Source organism: Melopsittacus undulatus, chromosome 5 (genome assembly GCF_012275295.1).
Source record: "Melopsittacus undulatus isolate bMelUnd1 chromosome 5, bMelUnd1.mat.Z, whole genome shotgun sequence".
NCBI classification, from domain to species: domain Eukaryota; kingdom Metazoa; phylum Chordata; class Aves; order Psittaciformes; family Psittaculidae; genus Melopsittacus; species Melopsittacus undulatus.
In genome coordinates, this window is record NC_047531.1 from 53065868 (window position 1) to 53090511 (window position 24644).

The 24644-nt window shown below is 39.4% G+C and overlaps 1 protein-coding gene across 1 annotated transcript in view; it reads left to right on the top strand.

Moving 5' to 3' along the window:
* The window catches only part of DGKI (diacylglycerol kinase iota), a 109265-nt gene that overhangs the window by 72524 nt on the left and 12097 nt on the right, over positions 1-24644 (top strand). Inside the window, exons 22-23 of the mRNA XM_031051320.2 lie at positions 6825-6850; positions 23134-23171. Of these exons, the coding sequence (XP_030907180.2) occupies positions 6825-6850; positions 23134-23171 (64 nt within the window). The remainder of the gene's footprint in view (positions 1-6824; positions 6851-23133; positions 23172-24644) is intronic.

Sequence of the window (24644 nt, forward strand, 5' to 3'; positions counted from 1 at the left end):
AATCTTTATTCCCTTGTTAAGCAGCAATTCAGAGGCAACTCCTCTGGGTGTCAGTACAACTTCAGCTATAGCTGCATTGTGGTGTCCCAAGCCTTCATTCGAAATATTGTACAGTGGACAGAGGAATGGTAAAAGGTTAGACAATAATGAGAACAATATAAGGGACAATACAAGAGACAATATCGAACAATATAAGGGACACAGACGTGCCTGAGACACAGAAAGGAATACATGTGAGGAATATTGCTCTTATTCTCCTAAGAAGCACCAAGCTACATTCCTGTATATTGGACTGCTTGTTGAAGAGGCTGAGGCAGTGGTTTATGTGCAGGTAGAGGCTTGAGGCTGCTGATAGAAGTTACAGAGATTGTAGAAAAAGTACTCATCTTTGGTTTAGCAGAATTAGAAGAAATCAGGAGCTACAGTTTGTTGTTACAAATCAACAGGACGTGTCTAAACGTATTTCTGCAAAATAATGAACAACTTGGATGGGATTTTTTAGATTCAGGGAGCATTGTTGGTCAGCATTTTCCCACGTGTTGTGAGACAGTATGGCCATTGTCTGTGTGAAATACTTCAAAGTAAAGAGTGACAGGAAAGCTGGGATAGTAAAAGCAGAAAACTTTGTAAAGAGACTCACAGAATTGTAGAAAAAATTAGGTTGGGAAGGGCTTCCAAAAGTCATCTGATGCAAACCTCTGTTCAAAATAGGTCCAACTGGATGAAGTTGTTCAGAGACTTTTCCAGATGAATTTTGAATATTTGAAAAGCTGGAGATTCCACAATCTCTCTGCACAGCCTGTTCTTGTATTTGACTATCTGAATGGTGATTTTTTTCCTAGTAGCCAGTCTGTATGAAGTAACATGTCCTAACTTGTTACTGTTGCTTCTCCTCTTCTTTCAACTCTTCTTTCTTCAAGCAGACTCTGGCTCTGTCTTCTTTATACTTTCCCATTAGGTAGTTGAAGGCAGCAATAAGATTTCTGCTGAGCTTTCTCTTCTCACTGAACTAAATCAGGCCCCTCACTCCTCCTCTATCCCCTCACCATCTCTGCAGCTCTCTGTGGAACTCAGTCCAGGTATCAATGTCTGCCTTGTTCTCAAGTCTCACAAACATTCAGTAGAGGGTAAAAATCATTTCCATCTACCATATGGCTGTGCTCTTGTGAATACAGGCCAGTATGCCATTGGCCTTCGCTGTTGCAGAGAGCTATGCTGACTGATGGACAACTTGTACTCTGCTAATGCCCTGCATCCTTTTCTGCAAAGCTGTTTTCCAACTGTTAGGCCTTCAGCCTGTCTTATTGCATGGGTTTATTCCTCCTGAGGTGCAGGACTTTGCACATGCCTTTGTTGAGCTTGCTAGGCTACTGTTAGCCCACTTCTCTAGCCTGAATTGGGCATGTATAGGGTTGAAGTAGAAATGTGGGGAACCTCTCAGTAATTCTTATTTTTTTATCAGGTGCCACAGCAGCAAATGGTGATGTCCTGGCTGGGCATTATGTTTAACACTTACTGGGTGTCTCCAAGTAAAAGATGCTGAGGGACCAGGAAAGCAAGCAGTTCTGCCTTTCTGCCAGTAAGATACAAGGCACATCCTACAGCTGTGGCTGCAGGTGACTCCCAGAGACATTGATAGAGACTGCTGAAATGGGGCTTTTCCTCACCTTTATTTAAAAAAAATATTCTAACAATTTTCTTTAATTACAACCAGGTAATATGTGAATAAATCCCAACAGGGATGACACTTTCGATTCTGAATAGATCTATCTGCAATATGAGAAGGAATAAGTTTAATCTGAAAGCTCTTCCCCTCCCCTTGTCACAGGCAGCTGTTGTCAGACTAAATTAGAAAGTTTGCAGAAATACATTGCTTAAGCAGGGAAAAAATGGAATGGTCATAGAACCCAGCAGAATTGCTGCATGCAGATTGTTATTTGGCCTTTAAATTGTAAATGTCTGGTTTCAAATAGGCCTGGTGCAGATGGTTTCTGCTACAGGTTTATTGATTAAAATAGCTGCTTTACATCAGCTCCGGCTTTGTTTCTCCAGAGGCTTTTGTCTTCATGAGTAATGTACCCATTTGCTGAAATTTTCTTAGAATTCATCTGCTGGAGGCTGGTTGTATTTCTTGAGGTTCCTAAGCCTTGGTTGACTAGGGTCGAAATTGTGACAGTCCCTGCCCTTCCCTCCTTAGAAATGAATATTCCCTCTTCCACCCTTCCAGTGCTGAATAAATCGATTGCTTGCACATCGGAGAGTGCACTTGGAAACAGCTGTGAGTATTTCGCTGTTTGGGGAAGGCTTGTATGTTATTGAAGGCTGTCTTGGCTATTTCTGAGGATTAGATTTTTGCCAGCAATTGATCCAAAGCCTGTAAGAGTGACTGGGAAAAAATCCAGTGAGCTTTGGATCAGGCCGTTAACTCTGAGGCACAGTGTTGTGCTAGGTGGGCATGTCTCACGCCTTCAGTATCATAAGTTTTCCAATTTTCTGGAAGCAATCTAGTGAATGTAAGATATTTTTTACATTATTATGACTTTTTTAATACATTTCTAAATATGACTACCTCATTTCTAGATGATCTTAAGGTCCTTTCCAACCCTAACTATTCTATGATTTCCTGGGAAATCCTTTCGCATTTTGTGTTAAGCACAAAAGGTTCTGCTTTACTTGCATAGTTAGTGGAGGAATGGGCAATGCACAGCTTCCTCTTTCAGTTTGAGGCTTGCAAGTTCTGTTTCAGCTCTTGAGTAGAGCTTGCAACCCTACAACAGGAGAACACTACTGCAGGACCTATAGAGAAAGGAGGAGTATGAACAGCATAAAAGGCAAATTGAGGTGATAACATACTTTCTTTTCTCCTCCTTTCTGATCCCCTTCCCTGTCACCATAGTAATATTTGTCTTCACTTTAACTAGTCATTCAATAGCTCTTCATAAAGCATCTGTCAAACCAGGGCAGTATAAAAGTCAGATTAATATCTTTTGTGAAAATACTTGGAATTGGGTTTTCCTTTTACATTTATGCATGGGAAAAGAGTATTGTTTGTAGAAGAGCTAATTTTATCTCATTATTCTGGAAATGTAGCCAGTCATAGACAATTTGGCCTGTCTTTACTCTCCTGGGGAGGTGATGAGCCTTTCTACATGTTAATTTTACATCAAGATAAAACCAGAAAAAGCTAGCAGTTCATATAAAAAATAAGCTATTCTGTTATGAAATGGCTAAGAACAGGATATTGCAGTGTCCGAACCTTTTCCTGGCAGTTTTGGAGTTTTTGTTTTGTTTAACCAAATGAAAACCCTTTTGAGACTTCATTTGGCCAAGTGTTGGCCCAGGTGGGACCACAGATCTTCACAGTATATTAGTTCTTCTGAAATATCTCTGACTTGTCTCTACTTTTTTTAAGTCATGGACATTGTGAGATGATTCGCTTTTTTACTGACAGTCAAACAGCTAGAATCATACAAGGAGGGCAGCTGATAGGTGCTAGATAGATGGTTACCATGTGGATGTTAGCAGCTGAGAATCCTCCTTCCTTAGGACACCCATCTCATGACCGGTGCTGCCACAGGATATCCCTCACACTTCTTACAGACCTGAGAGAAAGACGTGTGACCGGAAATATGAGCATCTACTTGATTTTTTTCTCTCTTATCAGGAAAGTCCCCTGTGCCTGTGGAATGAGTGTATGTGGTTTGGAGCAGATCGTTAGACTTGCTTTCCTTCCTCCCTTAGAGCCTGTCATAAGCATGGGATAAAACAGACAATGCATAAAATGCCCAACATTATTAGCTTGGACTTTTCAGCAGCCTTATTTTCTTACATTATAGTTATAAGCAAGATTCCCCTTGGTGTACCTAGGCCTGTACTTGAACGATTTGGAAAACCTCCCCCTGCTAAAATGTATGGCCTGAAATTGTAGGAGAATGTTGAAAGTCCTCTTTGCTCTTTGCCAAAATATTTTATGTCAATAATGGAACAAAAGAAGCCTAGTTTATTGTGGTTGAAACTTCCGTATCTGCAATGGTAGAAGCTCCCATTGAGGCTTTCTTGTGTCTGAGATATTCAAAACCTCTATGGCTTCACAGCTATGCAGAAAGTTTGAGCTTTTGCTATTTTGTTTCCTTGAGAAAGCAAGAATTGGTTTTCCAGCCTCTCTGTTAACAGTAGGTGAAATGAGCCAACAAGCTCAAACTTTATTAGGATGAGGCAGAGGTGCACATGTACATATCAAGATGCTGCAATTATATAAACCTTATTTTCTCAGGATACCAGGCTGCACAGTTTCAAAAGATGCTTGATGAAGCCTTTTAAATGATAACACTCTCACTAGCAACAATGGTATCTGTTAGATTTCTTTCGTTTTTAACCACTGTTTTGAAGGCATAAAACAAAGGTATATGACAGTAGTATTTTGAAAAATACATAGTAATTTGGGTTACTTAGTATGCATTTTCATAATTTTCATCCCTCCCTACAATGTTTTAATTGAGAAAGCAGTAATAGTATCTCTCTTGTTGTTGATGCCTTAAGGAAATAATGACATCTGTTTTACCAGGCATAAAGAAGAGCCAAATTGTAGGATAATCTTTATTGTTTATTTTATTGTTTCAAATAATGATTGGAAAGGTGATGAAACTGTGCAATTAAGAAACAAAACAAAGGAATAAATTCTACTGATGCTGTGAGATACTGCATTTTCAATGGGCAGAGAGTCAGGATACATGAGCTAACAAACCTGGCATGACTCCTGAATGTAAAAATATTTTTAAATACCTAAAAATTTGCATCTCTTGATATGGGCCATTCTGCATTCTTTAACCTTGTAGGAAACACTGTCTATTTTGACCTTCAGGAAGACCTCTGACTGATCAAAGCAGTGGGACAGAGTCCTAGTGATGCCTGCTAATCATCTGTGTTACCTGTATTCCTACTGTATTTCCACAGTCATGGCTGAAGAATAAGGGCAGAGCTGGCCTGGTTAGCAGCAGAGCTGGATACATGCATAGGATGTGCAGCAGCAATCAGAGGATTTAATGGGAGTAGGGGATTAATTAATTCTGATCCATACAGACACATTGGCTTCTTGCACAGTCAGAATCTTAATTAGGCAATCACATTTTTTCCTTTCACAGTGACCATTGCTCCAGCTGTGCTGTAACTCTTTCCTCTCTTTCTTTGCAAATCTCTCGCTCTTTTTAAACCTAAAAATTTGCATACCTCATTAGGAAAGTTTCCCTCTTTTCTTTCCATCTTTCCTGTTAGCACCTACGTATTTGCATATCTGCTTCTGTACTTCTATAATCCCTCAACCTTCATTTTCAGACCTCTGTTATGGAATGAGATCATGACTCCTTCCTTAGCTCCTTTATTAATACACGGTTTCTAACCCTTCTTTCCCCTGGTCCAGACCTCATCTCCTGCTGACTCAGTTAAATATACATGTGTTCTTTTACTCTTTGTTCTTTCTTTTCCCTTCACCCCTCTGTGACTGCTTTTCATGTCAGCTTTGATCTGTTTGCTGGCAACACTAACATTTTTAAAGCTTTAGCAATTTGTTATTTTTGTACATTGGTGCAAAATTAACTATAACTTTGAAAGGAAGCATGGATTGACCCTTTCACCACAGGCACAAACTCACTGTTATCTGGGGGGGAAGGCTATATATGCAGTTGAGAATCTTTGCTGGGGAAGTGTTGAGGAAATGGTCCAATTCACTGTGTGCTGTCAATCTAGTCTGAACAACCAAGGCACAGATTTGGCTGTACTATTAGCCCCAGTTTTGCTAGGTCAAGGTACTGCAGCAAAGGGGAAAATGGAGAGATGATATTTTACAGCTCTTTATATTACTTTGTTGTGGGTGCTGACCAAAACAATGAGGAGTGTGATCCTTAGTAATGGGAGCTATGACACAAGTCCCTGGAATTCAATGGGGTTCTTCTGCTCATCGCTGGGTGCACTGAGACGTTCTCTATGTTTTATAACCCCCCACTCTTGGTATATTATCGGAAGCTTAAGCCACTGGCTAGGGAACCCTGTAACTTTTACGTTGCTGCTCTTATGTTGCTTTTTGCTGTAATTACATCTGTCCAAACTTTTTTGGTTGGTAGGCTGGTTTTAGTTTGATTAGTTAGTTTGTTTGTTGAGGGTTTTTTGTGGGCTTTTTTTGTTTCTTTTTGTTTGTTTGTTTGTTTGTTTTTCTGGGGGGAGTGTGGTGGGGTTTGTTTGGTGGTGTATTTTTTGTGTCTGCCTTTGTTGCTTTTATGAAGATAGCATGAACTACCAGGATTATGACTAGTATTTTATGCTGGCCACTGCATTGACTTGTAGCAAGAAAAGTGGTCACCTTAATGACTGTGAGCTCCCATGAAGCTGTAATTTCCTCAGCCATCCTAGTTGTGAGGTTTTCTCCTGGGCCACACTTAATTATGGTCCCTTCAACAATATCAGGAGGATCAGGACTTTCTTACCAGTAATGTCAGCTATTTCCAACAGTAACAGTAGTAGATCAGTTTTTTTGCCAAATACGTACAGACACTTTTGGCATGAATACTAAACAGTGCAGCTGTCAGCTGCCTTTTGGATGTGACTCCATACTGCCACTCTGGTCTGCAGAGAATGCTGTTGTAGTAGGTGTCTGCCCTTTTCTACTCTTTTCTCATCAAATACCTTCTAGCCCTCTTTTCTAAGGATTAAAGAATAAAACCTAAAATAAAACCTTTAAATTCCTCCATATCCTATACCCCACAGTGACACTTGAACTTAATTGTGGCCTTTTCAAACCAAAAGATTGACTGGACTTTGTTGTTTTATTCCAGGTCACCGGTCTCTTCAGAAGATCAAGGTAAGATCTGTTGTATAGATACTAGGAGCATACTAAAAATGAGACTAAAGCTAGTTAGCTGTTTTTTAACAGCTGTGGTGGAGAAAAATTACTTTATAAAAATTAAACTCTGATATTGCTCAAACATTGTCGACACCTAAACATCAAGTGCTTGTTCATTTAGTTGATTTAGTTGGGGCTGGCAGAAGTTAAGCCTGTGTTGAATTATTTGTAAAATGAATCTTGCTCAATGAAATGGAACTATTGCAAGTGTTTGCAATTTATTCACACAACCGTGTAAGGCTTCACCTCTGGAAAATTATGTGTTGGCTTAAAGAACAATATATGGTTTTTTGAAGATGAGCTTCTCTCTCTTGACTCTTAACTTGTAGAAAAGGAGAGTGTATTATGTTTTAAAGGCTTGAACTCAATGTCTTGGGTTACCACTAAAGACAATTTGGTAGCATGGTGTGGACTTTAGCACAGCTAGGAGGTTCTACATGTAGAAATCTCATGGCTTGAGTAGCAAGAGTTGCAGGTTGTGGTAATATACTTGTTCTGAAGAAGACTGAAAGATCTAATCTTTTTCCATGGATGAAAGAGGAAATTTTCAGTGACTAGCTGGTTAATAATTTGACCACCTTAGGTTCTTAGAGCTAGGTGGTATAAACATCCCTCTAAAGTACATTAAAGTATGGTTGCATTGGTACTGAAATCCAGAGGCATATTGCAAATGAGGTGGTAATTGCACTGGCAGGGTTGCGCAAGGAATGGGGAAAAAAAATAAAAAGAGTCTAAACAGACTGAAAGGAGAAAGATCATAATGTAGATCTGAATTAGGAATATTATTTTGTACTACAAGAGAAATAAATATCTATTTTCTTCTGGCATTCAATTTGTATGCAGTTACATGATCAGAAAAAAAATTTGGAAAATACAGTAAGTAGTATTCAAGAAAGTTCCAGATAGGGAATAGTAAGGACTATAGCAAACAGAGATGTAAGGAGATTTGAACCTGGAAGCATGTCACTGAAGTTTTTTCACTTGGAGTGTGGAGTGACTAGTTAGATATTGACCTACGTCATCATTGCCTCCAGCCAAGATCTTTCTAGTTCAGTATAGTGGTTGTGAAATATGCTGTCATTAATAAATTCTCTTCCATCTCCTTGATGTGCCGTTTCTTTGTAAAGGAAGTTACAACACAGCCATAAAAATGGACAAATATGTCACACAATATATCTAGCCCATCTAGTCCATTCCTAGTGTCTGATAAGAGTGGATCCACTGATGAATAAGAACACAAAAATGGCAGAAGCATAGTTCTAATTTGCTGGAGTACCTGGTGATTTACAGCTCATTGATGCTGTGAACCAGTGATAGTTTTCTTGTTTAATAGCTCACCTGCTCTTTCACTGTGAGCACAGCTTCTTAATATAAAGTACTGGGGACCTGTAAGAATTAATGGTATACGCCATTTATCCAATCCTCAGAAGAAATTTGAAAACATTATGGTCTAATGTACTATTTCAAGACCTGGACTCAAGCTGCTTGTCAATGCATAAACTTGTTAATGACAGAATGCTCTTGCTTTTTCATTTCCCTTGCATTTATTCTATTGCTCCATTTTTATCTATTAATAGAGCAACAGACATTGTAAATGCATTTCCTTGTGTATCTCTAAATTTTAGTATTTCCTGCTGTCATAATAATTTCCCTCTTTCCAGTATTTTTATACTGTTCTAGGGTTTTTTTTTGCAAAACCTTCCTGTTTGCCATCTACCATCTGCTGCCAGGGTCTGGTTTTTCAGGTTTGATAAACATCTCTGAAGAGCCTTTTCCTTCCCTATTTTCCCTTTCTCTCATAAGAAACCTCTGAAATGCAGATGAGAGGCCTTTGAACAATTAGTGATGTAATAGTAATAGTTATTAGGAGTTCTGTGTTTCATGCCAGTGTAGTATCCAACTAAATTTGTCATCCATACCCCAGTGACTTTTTAGACAGAGAGGTCTAATACTTAGATTTCCTCTCTCCTGTTATGCCACATTCAGATCGCGGTAAATGAGCACAGTACTAGAAGGATAATATGACAAAAGTTCTACAGCATGAGCTCTTTTGAGCCTAGCTGCTTCTCAGTCCACTTTATGCATGTGTGGGAGCATCTCAAATTAGTCTTGAATCTGAAATCTCTTGTCTAAGCAAAACCAGAGAGAGGCCAGGAGAGAGCTGAAAACTTATCTCTGAATTGTCTCTTTTGTAGTGTTTGTGCAGACCTCTCCTGGTATATTTTTCTTGGAGTAGGTATCCAGGAATCAGTTTTGAGATTCTTACTTTCATTATTAATCAGTGCTCAACTCTTTGCCTATTTAAGATGTTAAACATTTGCATGTAATTTTATAAGGTGATAATCTTGGGGTGTACAATGAGGCAAGATCCAGCTGTAGAATAACTTACACTCCCTGGTATCACTGTGTTTCAGCTGCTTTCTAGTGCTGATTTTCTGATGACATGATGTGTTGGCCGGTAAAATGAGCTTTCTCTGCTGTGTTGGATCTTTTGTTTTAACTTCCCATTCAGTTCCTGATCTTTGTATTGTTTACTTTAATCTTCAGTCCTAGTTTCCCCCCCCCCCACTGTTTCTCTGTTGTTTGTTTTTCTTCTTTCTGTCTTCCTTTTCTAATGTCTCTTTCCCTTTGACCATGAGATTTCATTCTACGTAGATTCTTTCACTGTGCTCCTCACTTTGGTTTCTGAACGTCCCACTTCTCCTCCAGTGTGGACTGCTTGCTTCAAGCGTTAGTTGCGTCTGTAGTATAGTAACAGAGCTAGTATCAGCATTAGTGTCTAATGTGGATGGCACTTCCATTAATCTCTTTTAGGACAATGCATTATTCTGGCTTGAAGAGAGGGTGAGGATAAAGCACCATCTGTATGGGAATGGACATCTATCAAACAATTGTAACATCATGCAATGCTTCTTGTTGTGGACACATGTTAAAAGCACCTTTATCAGTTAGAAACCAGAGCCATTTTAATTGGCACAGAAAGGGAAACAGTACTGCTAGAAAATCCCAAAATCTCTTAAAGACTATAGAAGAGGTTTGTGTCTTTGTTCTTGGTATAGGTAGAAAACTAAAGAGTGAAATCTATCTACTTCTTTCTTTTAATTTTTTTTTAATTAGAAAAGAAAAACAAACTAACCAACAAACAAAAATGTAAAAAGAAAAAAACCTCTAGCCTCCAAATTCCTTAACTAACTGACAAAATGGAACAAGCTAAGTAAATGCCAAAGCATACTAGTTTAGACAGGAGATTAGAGCGATGACTATGAAGAAAGGAATGTAAGGGCTACCTGTTCAGTTGTGTGGGCCCCAGTGCATTTACATGACCTGCAGCCATGGAGGACCGTGGTCTTCTTTGGGTGTTGGGATTTGAAGAGAGTCAACAGTGGGTAAGTGGCAGGGTCACAGAAGACCTGGTGGATGTCATGAGATGGAGAAAAGGCAGTTCTACTGTTAGTAATTGGTACCACCTGCTGTATTTTCACTCTATAAAAATCCAGGTCTTATGCTCAGGATGTCTGAAGCTGTTGGAAATTAGTGAAAGAAACCAAATCCATTGTTTCTAGATCAGGTGTGATACTGTGGTGGGATTGTAGGCTTCCGATGCATTGCCTGGCTGGTATGCAGTCATTGCCTGATTATTTAGTGAATGGCTGAGGTTTACCAAACTCTTCCTTCATCCAGCACCTTTCAGTACTGCTCTGTACATCATATGTATGCTAGATCATGTGTTGCCTGCTCTTATTCACAGCTGGCCTGCAAAAGTCTGTCTACAAATTTTTCAATGCAAACACATTGAATAATCTCATAATTTACATTACCTTTGGTCTAACTTCATCTGGGTTATCTTTGTCATTCTTTGGTTACCCTGTGAGTTGATTGTTGTTCATCATCACCTGAGCAACTGAGGGAAATGCTCTTAAAAAGAATACAATAAGTTCCATTTCAGTCTTCTGAAAGAAAAGTACTAGCAAACTCTTGAGTATGCTATTAACAGCATGTGGACATTCATACGTTAATTACCTACTGGCAACTTGGATCTGTTGCAATTCAGTACTTGTTTGCCTAACTTCAGAGGAACCTCGCCTTTGATTGAACTATTCAGTTTCAAGTGGCTATACTAATACACCTCAAGTAGCAGTCAACCTCTGTGCTTAATCCTTATGCATTATGATCTGGAGAAGGGAGGTTCCAAATATTGTCTCTATTCTTTTATTCTTGTTTCTCTATAAACCCATGAAACTGGGCTTTTTGCCTTGTTAGCTTCCAGCAGGCATGCCTTTTTGCTGCATCAGCATAATTTCTAGGAAGCTTTGCTGTGATTAAACTTTGGGTTTGTGGGTTTGTTTTACTGTGTTGTGGTTTTTTTTTTTTTTGGCTGTGTGGTGGTTTGGGTATTTTTTGGTGGTGGTGGTGGTTTTGTGTTTCTTTCTTCTCGTTTTTTGGGTTTTTTTTTTGGTGTGTTTTGTTTTGGTTATTTTGTTGTTGGGTTTTTTTCCCCCTGTAATTGGTTATAAATTCATGAGGGAATAGGGGATGACTGAGAAACTAAGATGAATTAATTAATTTTATATGGAAGATGAAGATGAGGGAAATATTTTCTGCTTGGAAAGATTAACATTGACACTCAAAGGTCTTTCAGATTCTGGCATATGGTAATTCCACGATGTAACTTAGAGTCATCCAGTCTGGATGTCCTATCCTCAGCCGGGATTTGTGTAGAGCCAGGAATGTTTTAGCAGTGAAGTAGGTTTATAAGGTGACCTTCAAATTAGCCTCTATTGGAAGAGTTTTCCACAGGGATTGCTTTCAGCAGCTTCAAACTGGAAGGTTGAGGCAAGCAAGCTTGGGGCAAGGTATAATTCTGTCTCTAGATGTCCCTCAGGATGGCGAGAACTACTGTATGAATTATAAGGAAGGGAGTTATCAGGTGTATGCATGGAAGACAGTGGCAGCTCCACCCCATGCAGCAAAATGATTTGCTATGCAATATCTGCTGCTGCCTCAGGGGCAGAATGTTCTGTGCACTATGGTATTTTCTCCAATGTTGTCTGTTCCATGAAAGAGAAGTCTTGAACTCATGTGAAGAGGAAGATGTCTATTGGAGTCCCAGAAAAGAGCACAAGAGCTGAGAAACCTCCCTGGAGGCCTGCAGGAAGATGGAATTTACTCTCTCAACCTCCTTTCTTCTTGTTGCTACTGCCCACTAATCTTGCTGGTCATAGCCTGTAAAAGGGTGTTCTCCTCAAGAGTTTTTTAAGCATCCTGCTTTCGTGAATAAAAGGATGAGTAGGGTGCTACAGGTGAACCCAAACATCTCAGTCCTAGTAGAACTAAAAACAAAAAAAGAAATGATATATGCTTTTTTTAAGCACCTCTGCTTTTTACACTAGATTCCTTTAAAAGAGTAACCGTTTTGTGCAGCTCCAGCTCAAAAGCCATATTCTTCAAGGTGATGTTGCAGCCATTTACCTAGCAACAAATTGAGATGTCTTGGAATACTTTCTTTGAGCAAAGACAGTATAGTGGGGGGCTCCTGACTGCAGGTATTTATTTTGATTAATTAGCCACTTTGGGAAGGAAGCCCTCCTGGATAGTGTTTTGAAAATAGTCTTTGGCCAGTTGAGCCAACTCGGACTTGGAGATGTGCTCTGAGTTTGTTCATTTACTTCTCAGCTCAGCTGGTATCAACACAGACCTGTGGTACCTGTAGCAAGAGAAAGTATTTTACCAAAGCATTTCTCTAGGTCTGAGGGAGGTCCTCTCTGCCCAAAACCTTTAAAAAGTTCCTGCACCCCACCTTTTATCAGTCTGAAGGGTCAGTAGGCAACTGGGAGGAAAAGATTTTCAGATAAGTGAATTAGTAACAGAGGAAAACCAGGAAATGTTTCTTTCCAAATAGCCTCTGTCATCCCTTTCTCCTCAGGAGGAAGTAGGTGTAAGAAATGTGCTGTCTGAATCAGGGCACCTATTTTCAAGCAGAAGCTCTAGGTAACCTTGCAAACTACTTTGCTCCTGTTTATTCTTTCTTATGGAGGCTGCCCATGATCAGATAAGAGTGGCAAACTTGTTTAACTAAAACAAAAAAACAGTTTGCTCCACCCATCAAAGACTTTGGTCAGCAAATAAATGCTTGAACTAACTTTCAGATTCTTTACTCCTACTGTGAAGACCTAGCTTGTTGAGGAAGAGCTACTTAGATACTTCCAGGCAAAGACACTGCAGCCAGCCTGTGGTAGTAGTTGTCCACCACGTCAGGGAAGGGGGAGGAACAACATGGCCAACAGTGGTCCTTTTATTGCTACCCTTTTAATTTTAAATAAAAAATAAACCACTGCTTAATTGTTTTACCTAGAATTCTCTTCCTGCCGAAGTAATGCCACTCTATTGATAAAGTGGCTGCATTAGTCAGCCAAAGTCTTCCCTGCCTTGTGTTCTTGCTTAATCAGAGCCATTTTCATCCACTACATCACTCCAGAAAATGACATTAATTGTTCCTGTCTTGGCTTAAAAATAAAAATAAAAAAGGAAGGAAAAAAAAGTGAGGATGTTTGCCAGATGGTACTTAGTTTATCTGCGACTGTTCTTTGGGCTTTTGGACCATTTACAAAGGAAGTCCTTTTTCTTTTTTGGACATCCCTTCCTTTTGTAAATCTGTGTTAAACAGTCTTGCAGGAAAAGTTTGGCACTAGGGTCTGTATATTTCCATTCTTAACTATCAATTGCACTCTCAACTCAGCATCAGTGCCATATAAACAATTCAGGGTGGACTCTAATTAGCATCAAAGTACCTTTAAACTAGTCTGACAGTGCAAATGGGACCTTAAAGGCAGCTTGAGTGTAATTTACATCTGCTTGAAAGACTCTTTATCCTTCCAGAGTTGCATGAAGGGACTTCTGTGTAAGTGAGAATTTAGCTTTTCTTTCCTTCCAGCAAGCTTGTGTGGTTATTTTTACTTTTTTCTTTTTTTCTCTCTAAACAAATGGTTTAATGCTATATGTTGTTTGAATCTGAAATTCTTAAAAGAAGTCTGTAATGCATATTTATAACTACTTGAGTAATGGATGATTTTTTGCATGTTAAAATTTTTGTCCTATTCCCAACTTAGGCAAACAGGTGCAGTCAAAGCTGTGTCACTTCTCTCCTTTGAATCTGCACAGGATGCAGTACTTTTTGTAACTAAAAGACAGCCCATGAATATTTCAGAAGGGTTTTCTACCTCTTTGTGCAATCCTAGAAATAGATGTTATTGAGGTATGACTTAATCAGAGGGCCAGCATTCTTGAAAAGTGTCTCTCAAACACAGGATGCGTGCTTATGTGCACATTTTGCTGTTCAGATAGATTAGCTCGAGATGCTGTGTGAAGGTCTCCATAAAATTCCCATTGCTGAATAGTCATCAGACATCTGTGTTTGGCTGCTGTTCAGCTGATGTGCTTTTGAGCTTTTGGTTGCAGCAGGTTGCTGCACTGTTGGTTTTGTTCATCTCTTGGGAGCATTTTGAGCTCTCAGGCTTTTTTTTAATTGTCTTTCATGGAAGTAGTGCCTCACAGCCCTGCTGTCGTGAGCTACCTAGACTTATGCCATTGCTCTTAGATTTCTTAAGTGATGTAAGCTTTTCCCAAAGCTGTGGGGAAATCTAGATTGCCATCTGTTTCTTTAGGACAGTGGATAGCGGCAGTGAACAGGTATATTTTTGCAGGATTTTAAAACATCAATGAGTCTTTGCTTTAGCTAGCACAAGAGATACTATGTTCTAGTCAGGTGGCCTCTAAACTGAGAGCATTTTTGCAGTCATATTTCCATCATGGTTTTGACAATATATTTAGGCTGAGGCAGAACTCCTCTAGAAAGTCCATGAAGCCCATTCTCCATTCCCATGCCAGTCAGCTGCTTCAGATGCAGACAGCCAGCATCACTTTTCTGATAGCTGATGTTAGATAGAAAGAGATACTGCTGACGTACAGGGCTAGACTTTCTAAAATGGCTAGTGAAACAATTTTTTAAGCTATACCGATGTTTATAAGTTGATGCCTCTACAGGCTTACAGGCAATCAAGTTCCCCATTAAATAACCCCTTGTTTGGTTATAAAGCAACCTCTTTCTTAGAATCATAGAATAGTTAGGGTTGGAAAGGACCTTAAGATCATCTAGTTCCAATCCCCCTGCCATGGGCAGGGACACCTCACACTAAACCATGCCAACCAAGGCTCTGTCCAACCTGGCCTTGAACACTGACAGGGATGGAGAATTCACAACTTCCTTGGGCAACCCATTCCCCTGCCTCACCACCCTCACAGTAAAAAACATCTTCTTTATATCCAATCTAAACCTCCCATGTTTAAGTTTTAACCCATTACTGCTTGTTGTATCACTACAGTCCCTAATGAAGAGTCCCTCTCCTCAGCATCCTTATAGGCCCCCTTCAGATACTGGAAGGCTGCTATGAGGTCTCCATGCAGCCTCCTCTTCTCCAGGCTGAACAGCCCAAACTTTCTCAGCCTCTCTTCATACTGCAATGTGAGACTGGTTCTCCTGTTCTGTTAGCCATCTTTTTGCTGAAGATGTTCAATTTGATTGTTCAACACCAAATTTTAAAAATCATGAAAAAAAAATATTCTTCGGTTTGGTGTGAGAATTTCTTTCTTTTACTACAAGTCAGCTGTAGTTCAATGTAGAGCTAAAAATCAGCATAAAAAGAGAACAAGATGGAGGTTAACACCTGACACAGATATACCCAGCATTATTAATCATCAAAGCACTAGTAAGTACAGCACTAGTAAGCTTTATGATCAGGCAGATGCCTTATCAGTACATGTGTTGCATTTACAGGGTATTCTCATGAAAACTGACTTTTTAATTCCTGAACTACCTTTTCCTGTGCTTAGTTGTAAGGAAAATTAATTCTTGATGGTTATATAGAACCAAATGTTCGTGTCCTTACCTTGACATAATAATATGTATGATAACAGGCTCCGAAGCAGGTAAGTACTCCTTATAGGGGCTTGGTACAGCTTTTCTTTTTTTGCCTAACCAGTTAGACTATTCAGGCACCTTTGCCCTGTTCTATCAGGAGGAAAATGTGGTTGAAAGAGTCAGACAGCTGTTTGATGTAAAGACCTTTTTCAGTGAACACAGAAAAAGTGATTTTGTTGTGTAGAAGTTCAAGCAAGTCTGCATAGTGGGTGTTTTGCTGCTTTTATTTTTGCCAGCATTTTGGCTCTCTTATACCCACACAGAGATTTAACCATTTATTTCTGGATTGTTTGTTGCTTTTCGTTTTCTAGGTTTTTGACAGCACTGGGAGACCCCTCAACACATAAGGCTTAACTTGCATTTACTTTTTTCATGGTCTTCAGTAGTAGCTTCAGGTACTTGCAGGTGCATGAAATACATGAAGAAACATTTAATTGCTCCTTCCACTCAGCTTAGCTTCAAAGAGAAATGTTTAAGTATTGTCAGCTTCGGAGAGACTTGATATTGCCTGCAGATCAAAGACCTGCAAGTTCACAGTCATTCCAACAAGGCATTATTAATTTTGTAGTTTAATTTCTCAGTTATGTAGGTAGTTTAGCATACATATTTTTAAGCTGGGTGGTTGGTTGTTTTTTTTTCTGTAACATTAAAAGCAGATTAAATACTGAGACCAAGTAAAGGGTTTGTGAAAGCTCGGATGCAGAGATTTACAACTTTTCTTCACCATGGATCTCTAAAACTCTTCTGTAGGACTTGCAGACCCTTCAGAAATGTCAAGCCTATGTACTGCTCTGTATCTTAGATGCTTGTTTTTCATTATCATATTGGAAGTAGTTCACAAACCAATTCCCCGTGATGGCCTCCACCTCATTTGCAGGCCAAGGTTAAAGTTCACAGCTAGAGTAGAAGAAAAGTCAGTTCTGTACATTTCTGGATGAGTTATGTTGCTGTCAGTTTTTTATATTAGATTTGATCTTAACTAGATTGCACAAAGCTATTACAAGCAAATTGTTGTTTACAGAGAAAAGAATGTATTTCTGAATGATAATCTATATGGACTTCATACTCAAGTGATTTTTGAGTGATTGAAATAGAAGTTATTATTGATTTGTATAAAACTATTGGGAAATTAAAAATGAGGGCTTGTTTTCTTATCATTTCTATAATACTGATCTTTAACAGCTCAAAAGACTCCAGCTGTGTAAAAGCACTCTTCTAGTCAAGGCCATCTTTTAACTTCTCAACATGTAAACCAGTAATTACTTCAAATTTCTGACTCTATGAATTTTGCAAAGTCTACAATATCAATAAAGAGATGGAAATGTTCTGGAAGGCCAAGTTACATTTAATAACTCAAGAAATTTGATTATATCACCTTCTTCTGCAGTGTCTTCTTCACTATCAGCTCAGCAGGGTTTGAAAGAAGCAGTATTTAATGAGGTGTTCCTTAAGAGTTCCCCTGAGAAAATCTAGCAGGAGATGGTGGTGGACACTGAGGTTCAAATTCTGTGAACCCCACACCAAAGCTCTAATGTCTAATTTGTTTTATTAGTTGCCTTTAGCTGGTAAGAAATATCCAGTACCGAAATGGGGATAGCATATTAATTCCGAGAACTGAATTAGTTAGTGCATCAGCTGTGTCTTAGAAAGGGCTGGACAGTTGTAGGCACTGACTGATAAAAGAGGTTTCTACAAGGTCCTGAGCACTTCAGATCATCAACTGTCTTATTGCGTCTTTTGAAAGAGCTAAAAGTTTTATGAGCCCTAATTCTGTTGGAGTTGTGGTAGTTGAACTCTGCTATAATTTCCCATGCTCTTAAATGTTGTTGCACACTGATCAGATGCATTGTTAGCCTGGTATTTCTTAACCCATGGTAAGATGTATTATTGCAAATAATACTTTGCTCTCACACTGTATTTCATTCATAGATCTCAAATTGGCTGCATTTTAATCACAGATGTGACAACTCCTTTGTGTGATACTTATTCTCTAAAACATAGTTTTAAATAATTCTGTTCCCTCCTGTGACCGTTCTTAAACACACTGAAGAATTGCCTGGAGATGGTGGAAGCTTCAGAATAGCCATTCATGTTTAACAGCATTCACCAGGGCTTAGTTTGTGCAGCAGCAGTGGGTGTAAATATAGTATGGAAAGGGTCAGATCAAACATGCAATATGACTGGTAAAATCTGGAAGATATTTATGGCTTATAAATACTTCATGTAGAAAGACACATTACTTCTGTACCACTGACAGTGGCAGACTGCAGAACTGTACTGTTCTTGGAGATTCTTTACAGTGAAAGCCAACTCATCCCACTGACTCACTAATGATTATTTAGCTAACTTACTAAACATCTTCCATGTCAACCTACTTTTAACAAAGAACCTTGTGATCCTAAGATGTTGCTTACAAGGCTTTATAAGATTTGCTTTTTCTCTCCATGGTCTTTCTGAAACTGTTTTGGCAGCAAAATTCTTCCATTACAGTAGCCTGGTGCTGAGCCCTGCTTATGTCCTTGGTGTTGAGCTGACCAAGCTTATCTCTGGGATCAGGAGGGAGTTTTCCTGCAGGGCAAATGGAAAATGGTAGTTGCTGATTGAAGCTTTTCTTCCTTGTGCTGCTTCTAAGCATTTTCATTGCTTTCGAAGTGAGTGAGATAGTAGCAATGACTTCTGTCCCTCTTCTGCTGTTTTGCTTTACTATGCTGAAGTTGTGTGTCTCCCTTTGTTAGCCCTTATACAAGGTGTTCTCCTGATGCATCTCTATGTTATACAGAGAGGTCCTAAAATTTCTGAGACTGTAATCATTGCCTGGTCCCAGGAGTATCATACTCTTAAAGCTCTTAAAAAAAAGAGGAAGCCCCATTTTGCTCTTCTTTTGTTGCTGTCACAGGTGATTAGACATGCCTCCTGGTATGATGCCATTCTGAAGGATCCCCTCTCTGTCCTAGTTTGTCTCATCATTTAGGTACTGGGAGTTAGAGGTAATTTTCCCTAGAACTTCTATAGCCTGTGAAGGGAGATGCACACAGAATCACAGAATCCCAAGGTTTGGAAGGGACTTCGAAAGATCATCTAGTCCAACCTCCCTGCAAGAGCAGGGTAACCTAGAGTACATCACACAGGAACTTGTCCAGGCAGGCCTTGAATATCTCCAATGTAGGAGACTTCACAACCCCCCTGGGCAACCTCTTCCAGTGCTCTGTCACTATAAAGAAGTACAGTGAGTACTGTAAAGAAGTAAAGTATGTAAAGTACTTTAAAGTAAAGTAAAGAAGTTCTTCTTGATGTTAACGTGGAACCTCCTATGCTCCAGTTGACACCCATTGTCCCTTGTCCTATCACTGGATATCACTGAAAAAAACCTAGCTCCATCATCCTGACACCCACCCTTTACGAACTATTGCAAGGACACCAGGTTGTTTTCTATGGAGGGTTATTTTCTCTTCTGACTATCCAGGCAGCCCTGTGAGATGTCCTAGGCATCTTGTAGCCAGTGGAGTTACTAGGTACAAATGCCTTCCTCCTTCATTATCAGTTTCCCAGTGTTTAATGACTTATTTTGCAGTGCTCTTTTAATGCTATTTACTTCCAATGCAGAACCAGAGAACAACTGTTATTTAGTAGGTTAATTTCATGACTGGGAAACCAAAAAGTTTATTGTAAATCAATGCATTAATATGTATTTTTAGAATATGAAATAAAAAATAGCTGTTTCTAATAGAAACTGTGGGCACTAACATAGAAATGAAGAGTGACACATGCCACAGGAAAGTTATTGTTTTCAGCATGTGTAGGTGTATTAGTAGATGTTTTTCCTGTGTCTCAAGCTGCACTAGCTTGCAGCATTACCAGGAATCAATTAGCTGCCTTTTTAATGTGGCTTTTTCTTTTCCTGTTAATACACTATCCACTTGTAGCTATTCAACATCTAATTTCTCAGTCAAGTATAGGAGTTAATTTTGTTTATTTGGGGGTTGTTATCTATGTGTGTGTGTTTTAATGAGGTTTCTTTTGTAAGGTCACCACAGGGGTGGTTAGAACATCATCTCAAAATTTACCCAGTGGAAACTTACAGTTTGGTAGTCTCTAGCAGCTGTTACACATATAGTCTGCATTTCTGGCTGTCCATATCCTAGCAGGTAATTGTTTCTGTCAAGATGCATCACCCTGGACAGTGACTGATAGATACATTTGCTGGCAGTTTCAGCAGAGAGGTCAGTGATAGAGCAGGTATGGAGCAAGGGCTGTCCGAAGGGGTGTACTGGTAGAAGTAAAGCTTTGCTGAAAAGGGAGCCTGGGGTGTTTACTACCAGACAGAGTACTTCCTCATTATATGGACAGAGCATTTCAGTCTCTAGTTTTGTCAAGCTGTCATCTTTCATTAGCAATAAATCTGCTTGCTAAATAAATGAAAAAGGTAATAAGACATTTTTATTAGTCATGACAAATACTTATAAGTTGAGAAAATAATTACTAGATTTAAATATTTATTAAATCAAGTTATTTTTTGAGCCATCCTTAAAACCTGAAGGAATTTTAGGATATGATAAAACAATTGCATAACTCATGTTATATATTATACCAGTGGTGCAGTGCTGCTCAGAAGAAATAAAACCATTCTCACTTTAATGTTTTTAATTTTAAGCTAGCCTGGCATTGCATGTTAACAGAATTTTTGTCCAATTTCTCAGTCTGCTCTCTCTTGTTAATGCCATCTGCTGCTTGTTTTACCACCACTTTAACAACCAGGTGATTTTTGCCATCTTCACCCTCCTTGTCAATATGCCCAGCAGTCCCATTTGGGTTTATGGGGTTAGTGTGTTAAGCAATATTCATATGTTTATGTAAATGTGTTCTCTGTTCTAAAGAACCTTCCTGCATTTCTAGTTCAATAACTAAGTCTTCCAGCATCCTGGCTTACAGCACTGAATTATTTTAGTCTAGTTTAATCTGTTTGTTATGCCAGCTGGTTTTGTTGATCTGTAATGTATTCATTTATGCAATAAGCTCTACTCTAGCAAAGCACCTAAGTGTGCAGGTAGATTTGGTGAAGGAATGTGATTATCTCAAAGCTAAGTACCTGCCTTAGTGCTTTGCTGGATTGGAGGCTCAGGAAAGAGAGGATAAGATTGGTCTAATAATGTTGAATGTGGTTTAGAGCTGATTTATCATAATAGCCTTATCATCAGACCAACTTCTGGTTATGAATACTCAATATGGAAGATTTCTCAGAGCTTGTCAGGCTTTTCTTTTTACTTCATGTTTTTCTAGATGTCTCTTCTGGCTTTTCTGAACTGTAATCTTGAGCATGGTTTGTACAAGTAAAGGTATCTCCACGTTTTAGGAAGTAACCTCTGGGAAGCCATGTCTTAAAATACAGGATGTAGAAGGCAATGAAAAGCTGATGTTACCAGTTCATTTGATTTTCATATGTGTTAGGAGAGCAAATTATTTAATATAATTCCAGACTGCAGTAGCCTGCAGAATAAATGTGACAGTGAGACCAGATCAGCAAAAAAGGAGAAAAACTAAATAAAATGAATGGCACAAGGGTTAAATTCTGCTCTGCTAGTAATTTGGGCTAAGCCAGTATTAGAACTATCGAAGTGGGGAGGGGAGAAACAAAGGACTTAAACCATTGAAAATGAAATCTGAAGAAAAGATGTACATGTATTTTTCCAGCTCTAGCTCTTATCTGCTGGTGTTTGTCTTTTTCCTTTCCTCAGATCTGTGTGTTCATACTCCCTTAGGTACCAGGGAGATTTTCAGGATTTAGTTTAATTCATAGTCACTGTAAAATATTACAAGAACTGCTGCTACTGCTTTCCCAAGTCAGAATTTAACTGGGTTATGTTTTTGCTTTTCCTGCTGCTGCATAGCCAGGGCATGAGGCATTGCTGAGACCAGAAAGCAACGCACAGCACCAGGTGTTTTCAAAGAAAGGGACATTTGTTGAGTTGTCTGCACACCCTTCCTCTTCTGCCGTGGTTAGCTCAGAGGTGTTGTCATTTCTGAAGCCGTAACAAGCTCCTTATGGAATTCACACTGTGCAGTTTCCTGCATGCTATTTTTCATAGGCCAGGCTATGCTATGGTTCTCTTTTCCCCTTGTTTCTCCCTATGTGAGCTTTTGGTATCTTTATCAAGGATGGCACTTCAATAAATGCTTAACTTGATTGCAGTGCCTAGACTTGAAGATAGAAAAGGGCGTAGGTGCTCTTGAAATGTATGAACCGAGGCAGATGTTTAGTGCTTTCTAAGATGCAAACCAAATAAGTGCTTTCTCAGAAAGATTATTCATAATTGTTTTTTACTATATATATCATGACAGGGAGAAGGAGCATAGCAGTAGATTTGTAACAGCTTCTCATGTTTATGGTTACTTGTCACCATGGTATTTTCAGCTGAATGCAGCCTATAGATAGGGTATTGCCGCATCCCAGGCTTGTGCCTTCCTTCCTTGTAATGGGCACAGGGCAGACAGTAGTGAGTGGTGAGCAGCTCCCAGCTCTGTGTAGAACTCTGTCCTGCCTTGCTGTGAGCCTTTGCTCAGTTTGCTTCTCTTTGTCTGTTTTTCCTTCTCTGTTTGTTTAAATTGCAAAGGCTACAAAGGTGGGGACTAGCCCCCGCTCTGTGTTTGACCCTGCCTTGCCAAACCTGGGGCACCTGCTGCACACGGCATGTCAAAATGTTTTTGTAATACTTAATTGTACTGTATTATATAATTAAATTGTATATTACAATTAAATACTTAATTGTAATAATTATTAGGAAATTTCTCATTTGCCACTTAATCGTCTGCAGCTCGGGACTTTCACTGTGTTTGAGGATAACCAATCACTCCGCCATCAGTATGAAAAGTCTCAGGGGTCTGAGGATACTTTCAGGTTCTCAGTGTTTGTCATTGATATCTTCAGTGGTGGTTCAGGTGCTTGAGATTTAGACCCACCCTATGGACACTACTAAAGGTCCCTGAAGTGTCTCAAGGGGAAAATTGAGCTAGAAGCATGCAGTTCCAGGGCAGAATTGGCAATGCTGGCCTGATGTCCATACAGCTTTAATGCAACATGGGCAGTCTTCTGCCTTTATAATGTGTGTCAGTGCAGATTTGGCATTGATTTTGGTAGTATATGAGAATGCAAGTGGATTGAGGCATTGGTCCTAACTTGCAGTCCTAACATACTGTGAGTTATGTTTGCAGGTGTGAGGCTATACGCATAATACTTTCTGCCTGACATTAGTTTTCTATTTGTCTTTTGCAGCACTTTTACAGGCAGTCATAGCTGGTGATCTACTGAAGGTAAGTACAGAGCACTGAGTGTCCCCTTTTTCACAGCTTTTTGCAGGTCTGATATACTGTAAATTTTATCACACCTCTGCTCAAAACATAAATAGACTGATGTAAGGACTGCTGGCAAGTGCCATTTTACAGCCTTTCCAGGAAACCCTGAATATTAGGGGAACACATCAGTTAGGTGAGGTGTGAAATACAAGTGAATAGGATCTGGTGTTAGACACCACCTTTCAGCCCAGGATTCATAATGCACTGCACAGAGCAATGTGTCAGTTACTAACAGGGAAATTACTATACTGGCAAATGCAGTACTGAACAGCAGGGTAGTTCTGACACAGCCTTACACAGTCAAGGATATTTTATGGCATTGAGGTTGCTGGCCAAGCCCCTAGAGTTGCTGGAGTTTTCTTAACTTCTACCAAGACAATTGCTAGACCAGGTAAAGCAAGCCTTAGCTTGCTGTTTTATCACCTGATGGATGTCTCAAAACGTGTAGTGTTTTGGTATTGTCTGCTATTGGGAGGAAAAGGTACCCGTGCAAAACCATTTTGTGCCCCAAGTCTGAAGTTCCACATTCAGGCTGTGGTTTTCAGTAGCCAAGTCAGGATTTGAAAACACGCCCTCGAATTTGGATGGAGACTGTGATTAATGATTGCAATTTTATCTTTGAGAAGCAAGCTTGGAGCCATTTGTAAAAATGACAGTACTGTTAGGCCAACTCTTTGCCTGCAGGTGCCCCTTCTGTACCTCTGACACTGCACTTGTGTCTGCAGCATCTATGAAGCAGTCCTTCAACCAGAAGTCATAAAAATATTGTCCCCTTTCTGCTGCTCGAAAACTTTTTGCCCAAGTTTGCTTTGACAAGGAAACTTCTTGCTTTTCTTCAGATGTACTGCGTTGGAAATTATGTTCTCTCTGTTGCAGTCCTCTCCCTCTTCTCTGCAGTGATCTGCATTGCATTTTCCCTCCTCCCCTGATTTTGCAGTGTTTCTGAGACCTGGCAGGTTGCTGTTTCCTGCCTGTTCTTACCCTGGCTCTGCCAGCCCTAGGGAGGAAGCAAAAAGTGAGAAGGGCAATGTGGGGCACCTGAATCCCACCTCCCTGTAGACTTTTGAGTTCTGGTTTAGTCAGAAAGTGTTTGTCTTCTGTGCTGAGGAGAAATTGGAATTTTCAGTAGAGAAGCCAGAATTTTCTATCAAATATGTATAGTCTAAAATATCTCAACAGCATCACCAGAAGTGGTTTGCAAACATCACTAGCAAGCAATAATTCATTGCCAGTAGAGTCAAAAAGTCTCATTGTTTAGAAAATACAAAGTGCTTTTCTTAACACATATAGTTTCAATACTCCTAGTTTTAGATATTTTTTTTCATTAGGACTTAAAAGCTGGCTTTTTAATATTTTATTTCAAATTAGTAAATAATTTGTTTGCAAATTTGTTTTTCTGGTCCTCACATGTTATCCTTCTGTGTGTCTTTT